The sequence below is a fragment of the Leucoraja erinacea genome, chromosome 29 (assembly GCF_028641065.1).
Source record: "Leucoraja erinacea ecotype New England chromosome 29, Leri_hhj_1, whole genome shotgun sequence".
Lineage (NCBI taxonomy): Eukaryota > Metazoa > Chordata > Chondrichthyes > Rajiformes > Rajidae > Leucoraja > Leucoraja erinaceus.
The window spans coordinates 4,300,953-4,325,285 of NC_073405.1; the positions used below are offsets into that span (position 1 = coordinate 4,300,953).

Below are 24,333 nucleotides of genomic sequence, written 5' to 3' on the forward strand. Positions count from 1 at the left end.
TGATTCCCTTCAAAGGCAAAGTAGCCTTTATTGTCTTTCAGACCTTTCGGTTTGAACGAAATTTCGTTGCCTTGCAGTCATACATATAATAAAATTGACAAAAACACACAATAAACACAAATTAACATCCACCACAGTGAGTTCACCAGGCACCTCCTCACTGTGATGGAATGCAAAAAGTCTTGTATCATGTATCTATACACTGTAGATCAGTGGTTCCCAACGTGGGGCGTACGCCCCACAGGGGGGCAATTTGATTTTTAAGGGGGGGCAATTGAGCGCGACTGAGGAGGTCTGGGTCCAAATTTTCGATTTTTATTTTTTTGGATTTTCCATCAGGTAGTTTATGTTTCAGATGTTATTTTGAGTAAATAATTTTTTTTGGGTAAAAAAGGTCTTTATTTTAAATGATAAGAATTATATATCACCACATGGGGGGGGCATCAGGATTTTAGAGGTGATTAGGTGGGGCATGGCCAAAAAAAGGTTGGGAACCACTGCTGTAGATGGATCGATTGTAATCATGTATTGTCTTTCTGCTCACTGGTTAGCACGCAACAAAAAGCTTTTCACTGTACCTCGGTACACGTGACAATAAACTAAACTGAACTGGTGAGGCTTATAAAAGCTGGTGATCTTGTTTTGTTGTGCGGGTGAAAGGGTTGTTCAAACTTCCATGGCTCAAACTTTAACAATGATCACATGGATGAGTTACCAGAGGTTGAGCAGCACATAGTGAAAATCGTCGAGAGATAAAGGTGGACAAAGCATCACATACTCATTTGGTTCAAATATTTTTTCCTCCTTGTCTTTATCTTTTAAAAAGTCACTTCTTTTCCTCAGCAATGACGGTGACCGGTAGGTCCCACTCTGGCCAAGGACACTCTCATCTAGTTCCTTCTTCACAGATTCAACACTCTGCAGGAAGCAAAGGAGTAAAACTGATGATGGTGCGAAACAATCGCAGCAGAAAAAACATTTCACTGTCACAATTTTCCATGCCATGTCCCTCCCTTCTAGTCTCATCAATAAATAAAAAATAGCAGCATAAGAAAGCAAGGCATCAACGGGAATTAGGTGCATGTTATCTGGGTTTACCAACATTTTACCTAAATTAATGATATTGAATGTGAAGAAGTGACAACACAGTAGCAGGGCACTATGGTAGAGCAAACTGGACCAGCTGCATCAAAGATAAACCAAGAGTCTCCAATGAGGTAGATGGTAGGTCATGATCGCTCTCCTATCACCAACCTGACCTCTCATTTACCTCATTGGAGACCCTCGGACTATCTTTAATCGGACTTCACTTCACTGGACTTTATCTCGCACTAAACATTATTTCCATATCTTGTATTTGTACTCTGTGGACGAATCATGTATAGTCTTTCCGCTGACTGGATAGCATGCAGCAAAAAAGCTTTTCCCTGTACCTCAGTATGCATGATAAGAAGCTATCTTAGCCTCACCCTCAGCTATTAAATACACACAGGCTATATCCAACCCATACGTCAGTCAATACTTATATTGTAAAGTCAAATTTCGGAACAATCATTCTTCTGCTCAGATGCATCTTATTCAGTGAGAAACTATTGATATCCACGGCTGAATATGAGTACACAAACCTTCAGGCAGCTCAAGAAACAAGCAAAACAATATTTGATACTAGACTATGAGATTCTGTTCTATGATTTAGTGATAAGCAACTATTATTTAGTGATAGTGATGAATTGTGGTATTTATGACATTGTGGAATGAAATTACACAATTTGAAAGAAAGTTTCAAATCGTTTTTGCTCTACTCGAGGGGTTAGAATGTCGATGAAGGTTCCTTCCTCCTTGCTTGCAAACTGGATTTTAAATAAATGATACGACACTGCGTCAGGTGATCCCTTGCCTGTTCTCATTGAACATTAATGAGTTAGATTTGGAGTGTTAGCAGATGCTCCAATGCACCATGTCTCACAGTAAATAATTCAAAACTCCATCACAGCTTATCAAAAATGTGTTTCATAATAGATATCAATTTATTTATGTTCTAAACCAAGTGATTAGTTCATGAATCTAAAGTAGGAGAAGGTCACTTGCCTGCAGTTCCCCAGGGTGAACAAAAGAGAAAGAAAATTAGTGTCTGCTCCGACGACTGGTTGCTGCCCCAAGATTCTGGAATATTTAAGTCAATATCCGAGTGAACTGGACAAGCGCGGTTTACCCATTTTTGAACAAATTAATGATACTTAAAGTGAGCATGATGAATGGCAACGAGTGAAGTAATTCTGTGTCGCGAGTCCCTACAGAATCACGTCCCACACAGATCTCATGCAAGTCGATTGCCTCGAGGAGATGGAGCAAAGCGTTAAACATCAATTCTGTCTTAATGTGTCTAGTGTCTCTCTTCAGTTATTTAGCCTCCTTGCCAGATGGCGTCTTTATACACTGCATTGAGGCAAGTGGCGGCATCAGTGTGTTTAATTCTGTAATGCTTATTGACTTTAAGAAACGTGCACTAGTGAATAGAAAATCATTAGATGGAGTCAGTTTCAATAACATTTACATACTTATTTACTGCTCCAACACTTGGACAAAAATCAGTCATACCGTATGAGTATTATAGTAAATGATTTCAAAACTATTGCACCATAAAGACCTCTAGAAACATAGAAAATAGGTGCAGGAGTAGGCCATTCGGCCCTTCGAGCCTGCACCGCCATTCAATATGATCATGGCTGATCATCCAACTCAGTATCCTGTACCTGCCTTCTCTCCATACCCCCTGATCCCTTTAGCCACAAGGGCCACATCTAACTCCCTCTTAAATATAGCCAATGAACTGGCCTCAACTACCTTCTGTGGCAGAGAATTCCAGAGATTCACCACTCTCTGTGTGAAAAATGTTTTCCTCATCTCGGTCCTAAAAGATTTCCCCCTTATCCTTAAACTGTGACCCCTTGTTCTGGACTTCCCCAACATCGGGAATAATCTTCCTGCATCTAGCCTGTCCAACCCCTTAAGAATTTTGTAAATTTCTATAAGATCCCCCCTCAATCTTCTAAATTCTAGCGAGTACAAACCGAGTCTATCCAGTCTTTCTTCATATGAAAGTCCTGACATCCCAGGAATCAGTCTGGTGAACCTTCTCTGTACTCCCTCTATGGCAAGAATGTCATTCCTCAGATTAGGAGACCAAAACTGTACGCAATACTCCAGGTGTGGTCAAGTCAAGTCAAGTTTATTTGTCACATACACATACGAGATGTGCAGTGAAATGAAAGTGGCAATCAAGTAGTCTCACCAAGACCCTGTACAACTGCAGTAGAATCTCCCTGCTCCTATACTTAAAGACTTCTAAAACACCCTTGATTTAAATATAATAGCTGAACTGAATTTCCATTTACTTTTGCCTGCCCAGGTACTTTTCCCAGGAAGGCTAACTTCTGACTATGTGACTCAAGTCCCAATTTCCATAAGTACTTCAAATCCAGGCATTGATACTCAGCCAACTCAGATAATAGCAATGATTCCCAGAGGCGATTAAATGTCCCGGCACTCATGTTTCCTGTGAGACTTATCCAGATTTACTTGCCTCAACATCTTTGGTGTGATTTCTGAAGGAGCAGTCGCACAAATCTGCTGTAAAGTCTCACTGTCACTTTCATTTCTGGAACACTGCCTCAGCTGAAGCGCGGGGGCACAGAATGGCAAATGAGCAGCACTGTGGCGCCCTGAGTTGCTGCATGGCTTCGGAGACCCAGGTTCGATCCTGACTATGGACATTGTCTGTACATTCTCCCTGTGACCACGTGGGTTTTCGTCGGTTTCCTCCCACACTCCAAAGATATACAGTTTTTTTTTTAGGTTAATTGGCTTTGGTAAAATTGTAAATTGTCCCTAGTGTGTAGGTGTGTGTAGGGTGATCGCTGGTCAGCACGGACTTGGTGGGCCGTAGGGCCTGTTTCCGTGCTGTATCTCTAAAGTCTATCAGATGGTTGCAAAATGTTAATTTCTTTTTGCTGATAGTTTTGGGTTGTGGTCATTTGCTATTACACTTAAAAGGTACACAACAATGCTGGAGAAACTCAGCGGGTGCAGCAGCATCTATGGAGCAAAGGCTTTATCTTGCACTGAACGTTATTCCCTTATCATGTATCTGTACACTTGTGAATGGCTCGATTGTAACCATTGTATTATCTTTCTGCAGACTGGGTAGCACGCAACAAAAGCTTTTCGCTGTACCTCGGTACACGTGACAGTAAACTAAACTTTATGTTCACATATTTGTTTACTCTCCTTCGGTTGAAAAAACATCACACATAATTCTGCACATATTTTAAGAAAGCACGGTACAAACTGACAAATAAATAAGAACGTAGACAAAAATGCTGGAGAAACTCAGCGGGCGCAGCAGCATCTATGGAGCGAAGGAAATAGGCGACGTTTCGTCCCGAAACGTCGCCTATTTCCTTCGCTCCATAGATGCTGCTGCACCCGCTGAGTTTCTCCAGCATTTTTGTGTACCTTCCGATTTTCCAGCATCTGCAGTTCCTTCTTAAATGCTATTACACTCAATCTTGGTTGCACATTACTTTTATCAAACATTGCAGTTTACCCAAAATGCCCAGACTATTGGCTACTTGGTTCCAGTCAGGCACAGTAATCACGGCAGCCACAAAGACTGGAGTGTGTCAGGAAAGAAAGAGAGAATAATTATGTGCAGGAAGGAGGTGTAGATTCTGGCTTACACCGGTGATAGACACAAAATGCTGGAGCAACTCAGCCGGTCAGGCAGCATCTCTGGAGAAAAGTAGGTGATGATCCGGGCCGGGACACTTCTTCAGACAGAGAGACACGGGAGAGGGAGCTTAGAGGTATGAAACGGTTCGGAACAAATGATTCAGATTCAGATTCAATTTTAATTGTCATTGTCAGTGTACAGTACAGAGACAACGAAATGCATTTAGCATCTCCCTGGAAGAGCGACATAGCAAACGATTTGAATAAATAATAATAAGTGTCCGGGGGGGGGGGGGGGGTGATTGGCAGTCACCGAGGTACGTTGTTGAGTAGAGTGACAGCCGCCGGAAAGAAGCTGTTCCTCGACCTGCTGGTTCGGCAACGGAGAGACCTGTAGCGCCTCCCGGATGGTAGGAGGGTAAACAGTCCATGGTTGGGGTGAGAGCAGTTCTTGGCGATGCTGAGCGCCCTCCGCAGACAGCGCTTGCTTTGGACAGACTCAATGGAGGGGAGCAAGGAACCGGTGATGCGTTGGGCAATTTTCACCACCCTCTGCAATGCCTTCCGGTCGGAGACAGAGCAGTTGCCATACCATACTGTGATGTAGTCGATGCAAATGAATGAAAGATATTAATTTATTCTTTCATTCATTAGTTCTTTGCACCTTTTCATACCTCTGGTTTCTCTCTCCCCAGACACACAGTCTGTAGAAGGGTCTCAACCCGAAACGTCGCCTACTTCTTTTATCCAGAGATGCTGCTTGACCCACTGGGTTACTTCAGCATTTTGTGTCTATTTAGGAGAATCATTATTTAGCTCAACTCGCAAGTTGTGCTGTTGGGATAGTTTGTGTCGAAGGTGGATTTATGCTCTCTTCAAAGATGAGCACACAAACCAGACAATCACCTCCTCACAGTAATGGGGGAATGATGCACTACCCAAGATGCTGTCCTTGATTGCCCTGTGTAGGAAAGAACTGCAAGATCTGGTTTAAATCGTAGATAGGCACAAGTTGCTGGAGTAACTCAGCGGGACAGGCAGCGTCTCTGGAGAGAAGGAATGGGTGACGTTTCGGGTCGAGAACCTTCTACATACTGACGCTTGATTGCCCTTTCAGATGGGAATAAAAGATTCCATGAGACTTTCCCAAAATTGGGACGTTTCCCCTGGTAACTGAGACAATATCTAATCCATCTATCAATTGTTCTGTCATGCGAGTCAACTTCACAGTAAGAAAAACTATTGCACGAAATCTCAGCACATCATTTCAATGAATCAATCTCTTCTTCCGCGGAAACTACTTCTGTGTGATCGGCAGATTTATCTGCAGCCTTGGCAAAACCATTAATGACCAATTCCCCTGAACACCTGTGGCTGCACAAACCAACAAGTACAGAAACCATAAAGTGGTATATAAAGTCAACAAGTTATTGCTTCTGTATCTGTGGGAGGTAATCCTCATTTAAATAGACTTCATGTCTTTCCAAGAGCCTGCAGCCCCAGTCAACTGAATACTAAAGATGATTTCTTATATTTTAAAAAATTGCGCAGCTGAAATGCTCAAACAGGAAAGGTCAACACACCACTGTCAGGATAAATTCACTGCTGGATAATTGGACCTTTCCAATTTTTATCTTTGATTGAAGCTGCAATTTGTGTTCTCCTACTGAAAAATGCAGGGGAAATAAATTGTCCACGGCCTAGGCGAAAATCCCATTTATTTTCTGTTTAATGCAATTGCCAGGATTTTGTTTACACAGTGACAATATCGATTCATAGAATTATACAGTGTTGAAACAGGCCCTTCGGCCCGATTTTCCCACACCGGCCAACATGTCCCAGCTACACTAGTCCCACCTGCCTGCGCTTGGTCCATATCCCACCAAACTTGTCCTATCCATATATTGAGTCTGATTCCACAATCACTGTTTTATCACAGTGAGTCTTTTCAGTGTGTTAACATGTTCTAAAGCAGGAGAAATATCATATTTGTGTTTCCCTCAGTTCAGGACAGAAGCTGGAGCCACAGCTCTATTTTTTTTTAATCAAAAATATGTATTCAAAAATTAAAATGATACAATACAGAAAAAAACAAAACAGAACCCACCACCATAATACACGACGAACGATAAATTATTATACAACTATTTTATACGTTCAACCCCCCGCGGTACCCAGCGGTCCCGGAAATCCCCCAGGGCGCCCGTGGACAGCGCAAAGCCACAGGTCTATTGCTGCTGCCTAAATTGAGACATGGTGCTGTAGGTCATATTGCTACTTTATAGGTACTTTACAAATTGAAATAGCTTCTTTTGGAGTTGTCAATTCTGGAACCCATATCCCAGGAAGTCGTGCCTTTTAATGATGGTGGTGAAAGGGGAGGAGGAGGAGGCTACACAACAAATTTCACAAGTGGCACCGACGAGATGCAAATCAAGTTGAAGATAGACACAAAATGCCGGAGTAACTCAGCGGGACAGGCAGCATCTCTGGGTAGAAGGAATGGGTGACATATCGGGTCGATACCCTATTTCAAATCTGACACAAAAAGCTGGAGTAATTCTTCAGACTGGAGAAGGATCTCGACCCGTTCCTTCTACTCAGAGATGCTGCCTGTCCCGCTGAGCTACTCCAGCATTTTGTGTGTCTATCTTTGGTGTAAACCAGCATCTGCAGTTCCTTCCTACACACATCAAATTGAAGGTTTCCATCACCATCTCATGCTCGATGTTGAGGAGAGCACACTTCCACAGCAATGAAACAGCTACATTATTAACCCCTGAACTGGGCATGTGCTTCAACACATCTATCTCCACTTAGAGTCACAAGAACTTGCCGTGGCAACAAATATATCAACACAAGGCACACCCAACAAATGCAGAGCGGAGAATGGATTTAAACCACACAGTGGTGAAGTTTAGGAATAATGGCAAGAAACAGCATCTTATAGGTTACACAAAAAAGCTGGAGAAACTCAGCGGGTGCAGCAGCATCTATGGAGCGAAGGAAATAGGCAACGTTTCGGGCCGAAATCCTTCTTCAGACTGAAGCATCTTATATATTAGTTCGACGGTTCAAAATGAAAACTAAATCTCGCAATTAAAGAGAGCATTAGTGCCCCCTGGTGCACAGTGTGTGCTGAACCACTCGACATTGAACGGAACCACAGAATGGGAAGTTCCTAAATTCCATTCTGGACGATTTAGGCAGTGCTGTTGGCGTTAACATTAATATTTCAATATGCTGGATTAAGGGAAATACTTTTTTTTTGTCTTAATCCAGTACATTGATGTATTTGTTTTAACACAAACACTGCCTAAATCATCAAGATTGCAATTTAGGAACTTCCTTTTCTGTGGTTCCGATCAAATACCATAAGGTCATATGTGATAGGAGCTGAATTAGGCCACTCGGCCCATCAAGTCTACTCCGCCAGCCAATCATGGCTGATCTATCACGCCCTCCTAACCCCATTCTCCGGCCTTCTCCCCATAACCCCTCATGCCCGTACTAATCAATATCCTTGTGTGAACAATAATTCATTTATGATGATCCATAGTCTAAATATCTGTCATGTTCTTTAGCATAGGTTATCTATACTGGATGGGCAATGAAATGTTAGAGGTACATTACAACTAAAGAGTAGTGATCTAACAAGAGTATGGTGTGGAGGAGAAGTGGAAGAGTATTAAAAGCAATTTTTTCCTAGTTGGTATTTTTTGGTCATTGATTTTGTTTTCTCATCTGTGAAACACAAGTTGCATTTCTTCTGTGCCAATCTAACCTTGGGCCTGTTTCTGTTTAACACTGTGCTTATGGATAAAGCATATCAGCTTTTGCAATTTACCACAACGAACCAGAGATCAAGATCTTGATCTCAATATCTTGATCTCTGGTTTGTTGTCAGAATTGGGGAAGACTGCATTTATCATTATTCCGTGGACTGTCACCTTGTCGTGGTGGAGAAGCTTGTGTGGACCTGAGATCCTGAGAGTGATGCCGTCTGGAGCTATCGATGCTCCTGGTAGGGCCACCCATGGCGGTACGGTCGAGGGGGAGGTCCCTGACAAAGAGCAATCCAACCAAGACCTCAACGGTGGAACAGGCGGAGGACGATGGCTGACCTCAGTGGAGCGTCACAACGGCTGGGAAGGCGGATGAAGGCTGCAGCAGAAAAGGGTCTCCGGTCGTCTTGGACTCCATGCCACTGGATCCTGACCCAGATCTGTCAAGGACCGTGTGGTGGCTGTCTGTACACCAGTCTCCCCACGTTAACCAAAGTCACGCACAGGCGTCCTCCATATAGGGAATAGCACCCTGGAGACACCCATGGTCAGCCCATGACCGAAGGGGGCCTAAGAATCCAATTATAGATTCATCTTAAATGAACTATTTCAGGAAATGAACTACAAGTAAAGCAAAGATGGATTTAAACTTTGTAGGTGTCATAAGACTCCACACTCCACTTCTATATGGGCCACAAAGACAGCTGTGGTAACCAAATTATTACAAGATTAAGCTTTTCAGCAGCAATATCCTAGTTTAGTTAGAGACCCAGCATAGAAACAGGCCCTATGGCCCACCGAGTCCACTCCAGCCATCATTCACACTAGTTCTATGTTATCCAGCTTTCACATCTTCCACCCTCAACACACTGGGGGCAATTTACAGAGGGCGATGAACCTACAAACCTGCTTGTTTTTGGGATGTGGGACAAACCAGAGCAACCGGAGGAAACCCAAGCAGTTTCCTACTATTAACATGTATACAATTAACCTACATGGCCTAAATTTCATTTTATATAGATAAATTCTATAATGTATAAATTCTATGATGTATTCAAGAGAGAGTTAGCTCTAAGGGCTAACGGAATCAAGGGATATGGGGAGGAAGCAGGAACGGGGTACTGATTTTGGATGATCAGCCATGATCACATTGAATAGCGGTAGGTGCTGGCTTGAAGGGCCGTTGGCCTACTCCTGCACCTATTTTCTATGTTGAGTTTGAACATGGGTGTATCTTGCAGTCAACAGATTCATTGCAGCAATTTGCTGTAGCTAGAATTATTTACCTGAGAAATTGCTTTGAAAGCAGTCGTTTTCCCAATTTTCTCCCCGCTCCTGCTGACAGTTTCTGCAGACTGTTTCGCTGCTTCTTCCACTCCTTCCCTGATTTTTTTACCGATATCAGATTTGCCAACTTCATCGAGGCTCTGTGGTGCAGAAAACAACACGTGAGTAAACATATGATAATCAACAATCTTCAAAAGCTCATGAGGTAAAGAGTCAAACTCCACTAACGTCAGACGCATGTGAACCGGGCAGATTAATTCTCTTCCCAGTGCTGACACGTGCAGAGATACGGTTCTGTAGGTGCTGAAAGCTCTGTGTTCACTTTACTGGTCTCAAAAAAGAAGGCAAATGCAATGCTAGCATTTATTTCAAGAGGGCTAGATTACAAAAACAGGGATGCAATGCTGGGGCTCTATAAGGCGCTGGTCAGGCTGCATTTGGAGTATTGTGAGCAATTTTGGGCATCATATCTGAGGAAGGATGTGCTGGCCCTGGAGAAGGTTTACAAGAATGATCCCAGGAATGAGTGGGTTAACTTATGATGAGCGTTTGACAGCACTGGGCCTGTACTCACCGGAGTTAAGAAGAATGAGGGGGAACCTCATTGAAATGTGTCGAATAGTGAAAGGCTTGGATAGAGTGGTTGTGGAGAGGGTGTTTCCACTAGTGGGAGAGTCTAGGACTAGAGGTTATAGCCTCAGAATTAAAGGACATTCCTTTAGGAAGGAGATGGGAAGGAATTTCGTTAGTCAGAGGGTGGTGAATCTGTGGAGTTCTTTGCCACAGAAAGCTGTGGCGGCCAAGTCAATGGATATTTTAGGTTTTTATGTTTGTTGTTAAATTGTTAATTAAGTTAAATTGTTGTTAAGGTTTTTATGTTTGTTGTTAAATTCTTTAATGTTGTCTCGTATCTTTATTCGTGATGTCATTCAGACTGAAGAAGGGTCACGACCCGAAACGTTGCCTATTTCCTTCGCTCCATAGATGCTGCCTCACTCGCTGAGTTTCTCCAGCATTTTTGTCTAACTAAAAGGAGGATGTCATTAAGCTGCAAGGGCGCAGAGAAGATTCAGGAGATGTTACTGGGACTGGAGGGTTTACAAGAAAATACTTTTTGCTGTTTCATGTGTTTTAGGTATCGAATATTTTTAGCGATAAACACTCCTTCAATTAAAGCAGAAAAAGCATGTTTCTCCCTTGGAATAGTTGAATGTTGTGTGCGCGCCTGAGTTACCAGGTAAATGCTGCTGGAAGGGACAATGGAGTGTTCAACATCAGAACGCACGCAGGAAACCCTTGGCAATCAGCTACATGGAAATTAGGGACCTCTGCTTTGCATGGGTTTCCTGAGTTTCAACACTGATACCAAGCAATTCTGCAGAAATTAGGCCATTTGTCCCATTAAAAGGACTTATGTAGTTAACAGCCCAAAGGTGAGTGGTCCTTTATATAATTGCATAATATACTTGAATTCAACATCGCGCTCAAAAAGGAGAAACGTGAAATGAACTACAAAGACATTAACCCTCGCATTAACGGACCTCTATACAACAAATTTCGGTTACAGCGGACCGAAGCTTCCGTCGCAACGCCCTCTCCCCACCTCCGCCAGTTACCCACTTCCGCTGGCACCACGTGACAGGAGCTACAAGTTTGGGGGGAGTGGAGAGAGCGAGCAGCATGAAGGGGCGTGAGTACTGAGCCCGTCCCCTGCACACCGCGTGTGTAGCCGGGACTCTGCAGCTCCCTGGCCTGTGAATTGTTTATCCCTCCCCTCCACAACGCCACGTTTCTTCCCTCCTGGCCTTGGGTTAAAGTTTACACCCCTCTCTCAGTTATGGTGGACAATCGGCAAAACGGACACCATCTCCCCCACCCGGTCTGCTACTGCGATGGTTTACTCTATTGTATATTTAAATAAGCCTAGTTTCAAAGGAATGAAATACAGAATCTTCACGGTACACGGGGCAATTCTGTTAAAGCATAAAAACCAACTTCTATCCTTTAAGGGCAAGATAAGATCGACTTGAATGGATGATAAGTTAAAACCAGTGCATACGGTAAAGTAAAAACCTATCTTTAGGCAAGAACTGCAGATGCTGGTTTAAATCGAAGGTAGACACAAAATGCGCAAGTAACTCAGCGGCAGGTACAACTCTAGGGAGAATGAATGGGTGATGTTTCCTGTCGAGACCCTTCTTCAGACTCTGACCAAGTCTGAAGAAGGGCCTTGACCCGAAATATCACCTATTCCTTCTCTACAGAGTTGCTGCCTGTCCTGCTGAGTTACTCCAGCATTTTACAGTCTACCTTCAAAGTAAAAACTTAAATGGATCCTGCTGACTATGAGATATATAAAGGAGAATAGAGGCTCAGGAAATGTACAGGTAGAAATTTGGTCGGTCAAATCTGCAACAGACAAAAATAAATTATCCATTCCAACGCTACCTTCCAACACAGGCCTTTAGATCATGAATCAAGGTCGTGGCTCTTCAACTGCACATACAAGAGTCATAGAGTCAGTACAGCGTGGAAACAGGCCCTTCGGCCCAACTTGCCCAGACCGACTATCATGTCCCAACTGCACTAGTCTCACCTGCCTAGGTTTGGCCTATATCCCTGCGCTACTAAACACCATGAAAGTTTCCACCGCTACTTTTCAGGCTGCAAGGCCCAGATCTTTTGCCGAGAATAAATTCTGTTGAAATCCCTTCTAATCTTTTCAATAATTACTTCAAAATCAAAGTCCCTGGCTTTTGACCTCTTGCGAGAGATTTCAAAATAAATGCAAAAGTAGACACTTGAAAATAGAGTAAAAGTGAAAACAAGCAAGGGACATTAAATTAATAAATACTTTGGGCTAGTATTTGATGTAGAGTAAGATGATACAATGGTTAGTTGTGTTTTATTTAAATCTTATAATTTAATTTAATAAAATGCCTTCTCTTGGGCACAGGGAGATATTATTTATGCTAGTTGAAGTACCTAAGCTAAAGGGCATGGTTTAGAAATTAGAAGCTGGTCTTTCATCATAAACAGTTAGAAACAACCACAGAAAGAAGGTGGTCACAATTTGCAACTTGCTTCTGTGAATGGCAACTAATGGTACATCAATTGTTAATTTTAAAATTGAGGCTGATGATTTTTTTTATTAACCAATATTGGATTTGGAGATTTAGATCCCAGATTAGCCATCATCTGATAGAATTAAATGAAGAACGTAAATGGCTGGCTGCCTGCTCCTTTGTTCCCATAACTAGGAATTGGCAAGAGTCAAGATGCAGCATGATATGCCATTGGTTGTAAGGCAAGAAACACTAGTGGTATCAGTGCCATGCTACCCGATACAACAGAACGTGTGCTGTAAATGTTTACAGTTGAGAAGCAGTAATTGAGAAAATTACCAACTTTGAAAACAGTTCTCTGATATTGTCAGTTAGCTCATGAGCTAAACTCACCTCTTTTACTGTTTCTGAAAACTCTTCCAGTTTTTTCTTTAAAACTTCTGAGGTTTTTACTGTTTCAGATTCAATGGTTTTCTGAAAAAAATAAACAATACTTAATCACAGTAAAATTTATGACTGTGCCTAACATATGAAGAATTAAAAAAAACTTACATATTTTTTCCTTGCGCTTTGTAAAGCGTCTGATTCTTCTAACCTTTTTGCTTCGTCTCGAAATTTCTTAATACTATCTTTCATTTCTTTGTTTTTTGCTAGTTCTTGTTTGATATTGTCCAATAAACCACCGAGAAAACCCCTTCTCCCTTCTGATGCATAGCTTCGAACCTGTAAAGAAATGAGATAGTTTGAAACAAACTCCACTGCCTTAGCTTTTTGGACAATCAGCTTGGACACTCAGTCTTGCCACCGGTGGCATCCATCTCTCATTTGCTTCTCTTAAAGGTACAGGGATGGTGTGGAGGCAGCTACAGAACCTGGGACTGATATGAAGACTTTGCCATTTGAGAATCTGTTCATATTGGATATTACCAATAATAGAAACATAGAAAATAGGTGCAGGAGTAGGCCGTTCGTCCCTTCGAGCCTGCACCGCCATTCAATATGATCGTGGCTGATCATCCAACTCAGTATCCTGTACCTGCCTTCTCTCCATACCCCCTGATCCCCTTAGCCACAAGGGCCACATCTAACTCCCTCTTAAATATAGCCAATGAACTGTGGCTTCAACTACCTTCTGTGGCAGAGAATTCCAGAGACTCACCACTCACTGTGTGAAAAATGTTTTTCTCATCTCGGTCCTAAAGGATTTCCCCATTATCCTTAAAATGTGACCCCTTGTCCTGGACTTCCCCAACATCGGGAACAATCTTCCTGCACCTAGCCTGTCCAACCCCTTAAGAATTTTGTAAGTTTGTATAAGATCCCCCCTCAATCTTCTAAATTCTAGCGAGTACAAGCCGAGTCTATCCAGTCTTTCTTCATATGAAAGTCCTGACATCCCAGGAATCAGTCTGGTGAACTTCTCTGTCCTCCCTCTAGGGCAAGAATACTCCCTCTAAGGCAAGAATATTAAGGCAAGAATTAACAATGCACAGGCAAATAATCAATACAGTGGAGGAAAACCTTCTACTGAACTACCATAGTCTTGTTTAAACTCTGAAACATCATCTGGTTTTAGTGACTACTAGAGCAATGTACACAGAGATGATCAGAATAATACCAAGGATTAAATTCGGAGAGCAGATGCATAACCCTGACATATATTAGCTTGCATTTAGAATTTTGTAGATCCATCTAATTAAACTAAAGTGGTAATAGCATCAGAGAGACAGAATATAAAGCAGATGTTTCAACTGGAGGGGAGAATCCAGAATAAGGCACCATCATAAAAACTAGGCATTTAAAAAATGTAATGAGAGTATCTTTTCGAATTTAGAATGCAAGTAAAGGAATTATTATTTATCAAAAATAAATTGTTAGGAGTTTGAATTGGTTGCAATTTTCAAGATGGATTATAAAACAAGGCCATGTGTAGGAAAGAACTGCAGATGCTGGTTTAAATTGAAGGTAGACACAAAATGCTGGAGTAACTCAGCGGGACAGGCAGCATCTCAGGAGAGAAGGAAGGGGAGACGTTTTGGGTTAAGACCCTTCTTAAAACAAGGCTATCAAGGTTTAAAGATGGAAAATTGGTAACCAAAGGCACAGAACAGACCTTATCAAACAAAATACTGGAACAAGCTCAACGAGATATATGTGTTTCCAATCCGGCACTCCTACCGTGGAAGAGGCAAAAGCATTAGTAATTGTAAAAGGAATGGAGATGAAGAGTCTGTAAATGGCAGGTAATCCCCTCACTGGTTCAGGGTTATGACTCGTGGAGTTTTCGGTGCAAATTGGTGCAGCAAGAAAGAGAACAGGTGAGAGACAACCCATTGCCGGTAATACAAAAGACGTGACTTGGTTTTTCTATACAGATGCTCCCCGATTTACGATGCTTCGACTTACGATATTTCGACTTTGCGATGGTGAAAACGCTCTGCAATGGCAGCGAGCCGCACGCACGTCACTTCCGGTCACGTGACCAAATGGTATCAAATGTGTTTTCGACACGGTATTTTCGATTTACGATGGGTTTATCGGAAAACGTAACCCCATCGTAGGTCTAGGAGCAGCTGAACAGTATATTCCAAGTGAGCTATCGGGACACCGACCATTTCCCCAGCATGACCACCGATTGCCCAGTTATAACTGGCCACTCTCGGGTTGCACACGATACAACATGAATTTTATTACACCTTCCTTCTTTGGTTTCAATGTTTACATCACCTTTTACTTTTAATGTTTTATTTTATTAGAAGTAAGTACAATCATATGGCACCAAAGTGCCTAATATATATTTGCATAATACATTTTATGTACAGCTTCTTTTTTTTTTGTTATATTAAAGAAAGATTAGAATAAGAAAAATAAATTGGATAGTAAAGGATAGAAAAGCGTGAGATATATTGTGTGTGAAGAAAAAGAAGAAAGACGAATGAGTGAAGAAAGTTGAGGAAAAGAAAATAGAAAAAAGAGAATAAGACATAAAGAAAAAAAAAAGAAAGAAAAGAAAAAAAAGATCATTGTTTATAATCTTGACCGACCCTCGTCCAGTCCTGAAACAGTTAGTTTTTACAATTGTGTTGCACCATATGATTCCAAGAAGACGACAAATGGAGACCAACTCGTTACGAATTGGGCTGATTTATCCATTAGGAGGAATTGCATTTCCCCAAGATGTGCGGTGTCCAACATATTTGCAATCCACATTTTAAGCGTTGGTATTGATGTATGTTTACATTACCTGACACTGCTCTGCAGAACGATTGCATATCCTGTAAATACGTGTTCTGTTGGGCACTGGCACTTGAGATCTTGTGGATAATAGTTTAATACTCGTTGATAGACATATCTGCAAATAAAAGATTTATAATAAAAACGAATGGTTTCATGTCACAGCATCTTATATCCCTCAAGACACCCAAAAGTATTTAACTTTTATTGAATTACTAGATTTCTAATCACTGTCACGTGAAAAAAAACATGGAAACTGGTTATGCTCGTAAAAGAGCATAATATAGATACAAATTGCTGGAGTAACTCAGTGGGTCATTGAATGGCGGAATAGACAATGAGCCAAATGGCCTAATTCTGCACCTATCACTAATGACCTCATGACACTGAGGAAACTCCTACTTCCACTGTGTTTACTATGGAGGAAGTGTCCCAATAAATAAACCTTGGAAATGCAAGACAAACCTAAAGAAGGCACACATATTCTTATGATGCTAAAATGTATCAAAAGCTTTGCAACTGAATTATCATTAGTTTCAATTACCCGTATTCTGCAGAGAAATGCAGCAACTATTTTGTAACTAAACATTTTACTGTCAATTCAGATGTTAGAAACACATTTCATTTCCTGACAATTTGGTTCTAGAACATTAAATATCTGTACATTGTGGCTTGCAGTGTTTTTTCATTGGGTTTTTAGTTATTTTAAAATAGACTGTTCTTTTGCAATGTAGAGCTTGATCCTGCACATACTCCTACCCAAACAGCAAGGATAGAGTCACATTACAAATCACTCAGAAGTCCAAGTCTGTAGAAACAAAGAACTGCAGATGTTGGTTTATAGCAAAGATAGACACAAAATGCAGGAGTAACTCAGCGGGTCCTGCAATACCTCTGGAGAAAAAGGATAGATGACGTTTCAGGCCGGGACACAAACAATCTCCCAGATGTACTAGTGGCCAGAGGACCTAGGGTGACGGAGGAACTTAAGGAAATTCACATTAGGCAGGAAATGGTGTGGGGTAGACTGATGGGACTGAATGCTGATAAATCCTCAGGGCTGATGGTCTGCATCCCAGGGTACTTAAGGAAGTGGCTCTAGAACCCGTGGACGCTTTGGTGATCATTTTCCAATGTTCTATAGATTCAGGATCATTTCCTGTGGATTGGATGGTGGCTAGTGTTATCCCACTTTTTAAGAAGGGCGGAAGAGAGAACACAGGGAATTATAGAACAGTTAACCTGACATCGGTGGTGGGGAAAATGCTGGAGTCATTTATAAAAGATGAAATAGCGGCACATTTGAATAGCAGTCAGCAGCATGGATTTACGAAGGGGAAATCATGCTTGACTAATCTTCTGGATTTTTTTGAGGATGTAACTAGGAAAATGGACAAGGGAGAGCCAGTGGATGTAGTATACCTGGACTTTCAGAAAGCCTTTGATAAGGTCCCACCTAGGAGATTAGTGGGCAAAATTTGAGCACATGGTATTGGGGGTAGGATGCTGACATAGATAGAAAATTGGTTGGCAGACAGTAAAAACAAAGAGTATGGATTAACGGGTCCCTTTCAGAATGGCTAGCAGTGACTAGTGGGTTACCGCAAGGCTCAGTGTTTACAATATACATTAATGATTTAGATGAAGGGATTAAAAGTAACATTAGCAAATTTGTAGATGACACAAAGCTGGGTGGCAATGTAAACTGTGATGAGGATGCTATGAGGATGCAAGGTGACTTGAACAGGTTGGGTGAGTGGGCAGATGCATGGCAGATGCAGTTTAATGTGGATAAATGTGAGGTTATCCATTTTGGTGGCAAAAACAGGAAGGCAGATTATTATCTGAATGGTGCCAAGTTGGGAAAAGAGGAAGTACGACAAGATCTGGGAGTCCTTGTTCATCAGTCACCTATATTTTCTTGCATGGGCAGGCTGAAAAGTTTTGTACCTCCATTAATGATCCAAAGTTAAATTGGTATGATCCATTTATGGCATTTTATTTTTTTAAAGGGGTCTTATTCCCTGGCAGCCTAATATATTTGAAGCCTTTTCATCGTTTGTTCTGGCTAATGAAAAAAAAATCATATATAATCCTTTTGCTGAAGAGAATTTATTTTATTTTATTGCAACAGTATAATCAAATTTTGTCGTCAATCCTTCCCTCAAACTTGTATCATTCATCAATGCCATGGTGGACATGGCTGACCACAACTGAATGCCAGATCTGAATGTAATTCACACAAATGGATTTGGAAGGCGAGACGAGATGGCCAGATGCCAAAACGCTGACAGAAAATCTTAACGTTCAATCGATTTCTTCAGGACTGCGCTACTGCTCTGAATTTTTCAATAACATATTTACTTTCAAGACCTCACCAAGTTCATTAAGGGACAAAGAACATGGCGTGATGAAAAGCTGCACTTCTCAAAGACATTTTAACATTTTAAACCGTTCAGCATGCCCTGTGAAAACACATCACTTTTCATTAAATCTATTAGCTGTGACTCACTCTAATTAACACTCCACATAAAAGACACTTGGACAGGTACATGAATCGAAAAGATTTAGAAGGGGCAGAAAGTGCTGGAGTAACTCAATGGATCACTCCAGCTCTCTATGTCTTTTTTGTAAACGAGTATCTGCAGTTCCTCATTTCTAAGAAGATTTAGAAGGATACGGGCCAAACGCAGGCATATGGGACCATTGTGGTCAGCGTGAAAGGGTTGGACCAGAGGGTATGTATCTGTGCTGCATGACTCTAAAATCTATTTTAACAGCATTGTGGCATTTTCATCGCCTAGAAAGTCAACTTCATACCAATGGAGTCAGAATTGAATTACTCTGTTCAATGAGCATGAAACAAGTCTTCTTATCAGAAATCAAGTGAGGAGATATCCAACTGAAATCCAAAATGCATCTTTGTGAACATCAAACATGGACAAGATCAGGTTTGGTGGTAATGCTTCCTCTGTCTTATATGTATTACTTATTAAATTCATATCGTTTAGGATCAAGAATGGGCAACAGCACAAAAGGAACTGCAGGTGCTAGTTTACAACAAAAAAAAGGCACAAAGTACTGGAATAACTCAGCAGGTCAGGCAGCATCTCTGGAGAACACGGATAGGCAATGTTCGGATTGGGACTCTTCTGCAAACTGAATTAGCATAAATCATAGCGTGGATCATTCTGATGAAGGGTCCCGACTCGAAACTTCACCTAACCATGTTTTCCATACATGCTGCCTGACCTGCTAAGTTACTCCAGCACTTTGTCTTTTTTTTTTTCACTGCACTGAAGTATCTGCAAAACTCCAAAACAGGAAGGATATATAAATAAATATATATAATTTATTTGGAGGAATAAAGGCTTATTTAATGAACCAGCAATGTTTCATTATGTTGTTGACTGAGAGTTCAAAGATAACAATGTTTACCAACCAGAGGAAAGAAGTATGTTTCCACATGTAGGACTAAAGAAAATCCCAAGGCTTTTTATAAATACAGGAAAAACAAGAGGGTAACGAGAGAAAAGGGAGGGCCACTCTAAGATAAAGGAGGGTACTTTATGCTAGGTGTCAGAGGATGTTGGCAAGGAACTAAACTACCTTGCATCTGTGTTCCCCAAGGAAAAGAATATAAGACCATATGGTTCAGGAGCAGGGAGATTCTACTGCAGTTGTACAGGGCCTTGGTGAGACCACACCTAGAGTATTGCGTACAGTTTTGGTCTCCTAATCAGTGGAAAGACATTCTTGTCAGAGGGAGTACAGAGAAGGTTCACCAGACTGATTCCTGGGATGGCAGGACTTTCATATGAAGACAGACTGGATAGACTCGGCTTGTACTCGCTAGAATTTAGAAGATTGAGGGGGGATCTTATAGAAACTTACAAAATTCTTAAGGGGTTGGACAGGCTGGATGCAAGAAGGTTGTTCCCGAAGTTGGGGAAGTCCAGAACAAGGGGCACAGTTTAAGGATAAGGGGGAAGTCTTTTAGGACCGAGATGAGAATATTTTTTTTCACACAGAGAGTGGTGAATCTGTGGAATTCTCTGCCACAGAAAGTAGTTGAGGCCAGTTCATTGGCTATATTTAAGACAGAGTTAGATGCGGCCCTTGTAGCTAGAGGGATCAGGGGGCATGGAGAGAAGGCAGGTACAGGATACTGAGCTGGATCATCAGCCATGATCATATTGAATGGCGGTGCAGGCTCGATGGGCCGAATGGCCTACTCCTGCACCTATTTTCTATGTTTCTATGGCATAGGAGCAGAATTAGGCTGTTCAGCCAATCGAGACTGCTCTGCCATTCAATCATGGCTGGTCCATTCCTCCCTGTCAACCCCATTCACCTGACTTTTCACCTGAACCTTTGACACCCTTACTAATCAAGAACCTTTCTATCTCCGCTTTAAAATACCCAAAGACTTGGCCGCTGCAGCCATCTGTGGCAATGAAATCCACAGATTCACCATCCATTGGCTAATGAAATTCCTCATCTCCATTCTAAACATAGAAACATAGAAATTAGGTGCAGGAGCAGGCCATTCGGCCTTTCGAGCCTGCACCGCCATTCAATATGATCATGGCTGATCATAAGCTAGGTTACTTTATTCTGAGGCTGTGCTGTCTGGTCCTGGGCTCTCCCACTACTGGAATCATTCCCTCCACATCCATTCTATCTAGGTCTTTCATTATTCGGTAGGGTTCAATGAGATAGAAACATAGAAATTAGGTGCAGGAGTAGGCCATTCGGCCCTTTGAGCCTGCACCGCCATTCAATATGATCATGGCTGATCTCCCATCATCTTTCTAAACTCCAGCCAGTGCAGGCCCAGTGCCATCAAACACTCCTCATATGTAAACCCAATTATCCCCGGGTTCATTCTCACAAACCTCCTCTGGACCTTCCCCAACGCCAGCACATCCTTCCTCAGATATGAAGGGCCCAAAACTGCTCACAATATTTCAAATGTAGTCAGACCAGTGCCTCTCAAAGCCACAGCATTACATCCTTGCTTTTATATTCTAGCCTTCTCGAAATGAATGCTAACATTGCTTTTGCCTTTCTTCTTACCATCTCAACCTGCAAATTTACTTTTTGGGAATCCTGCACCAGCACTCCTAATTCCCTTTGCACCTCTGATTACTAAATCCTCTCCCCATTTAGAAAATAGTCCTTGCCCACCACACCACCTCAAGGCCGACTTGGGGTTACTGAACATCCTGCAGTCTAGGCATAAGCTCAGGGGTGACCGTGCCTTTGCGGTTGCAGCTCCTAGACTGTGGAACAGCATCCCTCTTCCCATCAGAACTGCTCTCTCGATCGACTCTTTAAGTCGAGACTTAAAACTCATCTTTACTCTCAAGCCTTTCGTGACGTCCTCTGAGGGAGGGCTATATGTATGCATTTATGTATGTACTTAATCTATGAACCGATGTTGTATAACGTTAGTACCTCCATCAATGTAAAGCATTTCGGTCAACGAGAGTTGTTTTTTTTAAATGTGCTATAGAAATAAAACTGACTTGACGACTTTATTCCTTCTACCCTACACTTTGCTATGCTGTATTTTACATCTGCCACTTTTTTGCCCACTTTCCCAAAATGCCCAAGTCCTTCTGCAGACTCCATACTTCCTCAAAACTACCTGCCCCATCACCTATATTTGTATCATCTGCAAACTTGGCCACAAGGTCATCAATTCCATCATCCAGTTTGTTATCATATAACGTGAAAAGTAACAGACACGACAACGACCCCTGCAAGCTTCACTTGTCACTGGCAGGCAACCAGAAAAGGCCCCTTAATTTCATACTTTTTGTCAGTCAGCCAATCTTCTATCCATCTGGATCTGGATGTAATACGCTGAAAAGCTAGAAGCACGGGAAGTTGGACAATTTTTTAAAACATTTTATCAAGCCAATTAACCTACAAACCTGTACATCTTTGACGTGTGGGAGGAAACCGAAGATCTCGGCGAAAACCCACACAGATCACGGGGAGAACGTACAAACTCCATACAGACAACACCCGTAGTCGGGATCGAACCCGGGTCTCAGACGCTGCAAAGGCTGTAAGGCAGCAGCAACTCTACCGCTGTGCCACCGTGACTGCCCATCTATTCATGCTCGTGCCTTGCCAAGTGACATGGATGGCAGTGATATCAGTGGGGGTATAATAATAGGCTAGGGCAGTTTGAGATCATGTGGGACTCTTGAAAACCATAAAAGTGGATAAATCCCACAGGGCCTGATGAGATGTGCAGTAAGGTGGCATGCTTGCCTTCACCACTTTGTTGCGGCAAATCATGTCTTACTAATTTAACTGAGATTTTTTGAAGAGATGACCAATGTGATCGATATGGCAGTGGATGCTGTCTCCATGGATTTTAGAAAGGCATTTGATAAAGTCCTTTTCCTGGTAAGCTGATCCAGCAGATGATGATGCATTGGATCATTGGTGATTTAGTAATTTGGATTGTGGGCTTACCCATAGAAGACAGAGGCTTGTGGTGGAGGGGTGTTATTCTGACTGCTGGTCTCTGACCAGTGGTGTTGCGAAGAGATCTGTATTAGAACCTCAGGTAGACAAAAGTGCCGGAGAAAAGCAGCATCTAGCGAAGGAAATAGGCAACGTTTCAGGCCAAAACCCTTCTTCAGACTACTAGAACCTCTATTGGTTGTGATATATAAACGATATGGATGTAAATGTAGATGAGTTGGTTGGAAATTTGCTGGAAAAAAAAAAAACAGAATTGGTGGAGTTGCAGACAGTGAGGAAGGTTGTCAAAGGATACATCGTGATTTAGATCATTTACAGATATAGCAGAGAAATGGCAGATGCAGTTTAATCTGAACTGTGTGAGGTGTTGCCCCTTGGAAAATCAAATGCAAGAGGAAAGAACACCAGGGTCAAATACTAGAGGGCATCACTTTAAGGTCAAAGGGAGAAAGTTTAAAGGAGGTGTGCGGGGCCAGTTTTTCTTTTACTCAGAGAGTGGTGGGTGCCTAGAGCACGCTGGCTGGGGGAGGCAGATATAACAGTGGCGTTTAAGAGGTTTTTAGATAGGTACGTGGATTTGCAAGGAATGGAAAGATATGGTTCATGTAATGGCAGAGGTTGACTTGGCATCATAATTGGCACAGACATTGTGAGACGAAGGGCCTGTTCCTGTGCTGTACTCTTCTATGTCCTATAGTGTATTGTTCTGTGCTAAAGCATAGCTGTACTTAAGTTGCCATGTTTCTTTTTATTTCAATTATTCTAATAGTTGCACATCCCCAAGGTCAATTATTGGTGAAATCTGCATGATGATTGGTAGGTACTTGTAATGTACTGTTCCAGTTTAGAAGAAATTAATCATCTAATTCAGATCACTGAGCCTATGCCAACCAGAAATCACTCATTCACACTAGTTCTATTCCAGGCTAACTTTAAAGGCTAAATGACACATAGACACAGACAGTAAACTTGGCATTCGTATGCATCTATGGGATATACACAAACGAAGAGTTCTCTTTATGGGGGATAAACTTTAACAAAGATCCTGGTGACTGGGAGATATACAAAGGACAAAAAGTAACAACATACGCTATGAGTTACCAAAGGGTACAATTAAAAAAAAATTGCAAGCGACATCAAAATCAGCACCAAAGGTAAATACACACCGACAAATAAACTATAAGAGCAAGAGCAAGTTACACAGTTCCTTGAGCTAGTTCTGTCAATTAATACGGAGAGTACCATTAGAATGTTGGTTTGAATGGAGCTTTGCCTTTATGAGGGGAGACTGGGTTTGTTTTTCATGGAGCAGATGAGAACCAACTACTCTAATTTTGGATACCAATTGTGCCCAAGTTAATGGTCACCAATGCAAATCACAAGTTTCTAGTAGCCTGTTTCCAAGCTGTATCCGTAAACTAAACTGAAGGAAAAGTGATAGCATACCACTGGCCTTAACACCACAGTTCTTACTGCTGATCAAAATGTCCAACCAGTGGTCAATACAAGTTACTTTGAAAAATGCAGTGAACCAACTTGCCAGCAAAATTAACCTCAAGTACTTTGTTGAAATGCTGGGTGAGTGTGCTTGATTAAATTAGAAAGAGCTTATTTCACAAGGACACGCTAGAGGCAGGAAACGTGTTCCCAATGTTGGGGGAGTCCATAACCAGGGGCCACAGTTTAAGAAAAAGGAGTAAGCCATTTAGAACGGTGACGAGAAA

The 24,333-nt window shown here is 41.9% G+C and overlaps 1 protein-coding gene across 1 annotated transcript in view; it reads right to left on the reverse strand.

Moving 5' to 3' along the window:
* Positions 1–24,333, reverse strand: part of timm44 (translocase of inner mitochondrial membrane 44 homolog (yeast)) — a 68,267-nt gene that overhangs the window by 41,741 nt on the left and 2,193 nt on the right. The window contains exons 2-6 of the mRNA XM_055658367.1: positions 16,113–16,220; positions 13,421–13,591; positions 13,262–13,342; positions 9,803–9,943; positions 779–918 (exon numbers count right to left, since the gene is read on the reverse strand). Of these exons, the coding sequence (XP_055514342.1) occupies positions 779–918; positions 9,803–9,943; positions 13,262–13,342; positions 13,421–13,591; positions 16,113–16,220 (641 nt within the window). The remainder of the gene's footprint in view (positions 1–778; positions 919–9,802; positions 9,944–13,261; positions 13,343–13,420; positions 13,592–16,112; positions 16,221–24,333) is intronic.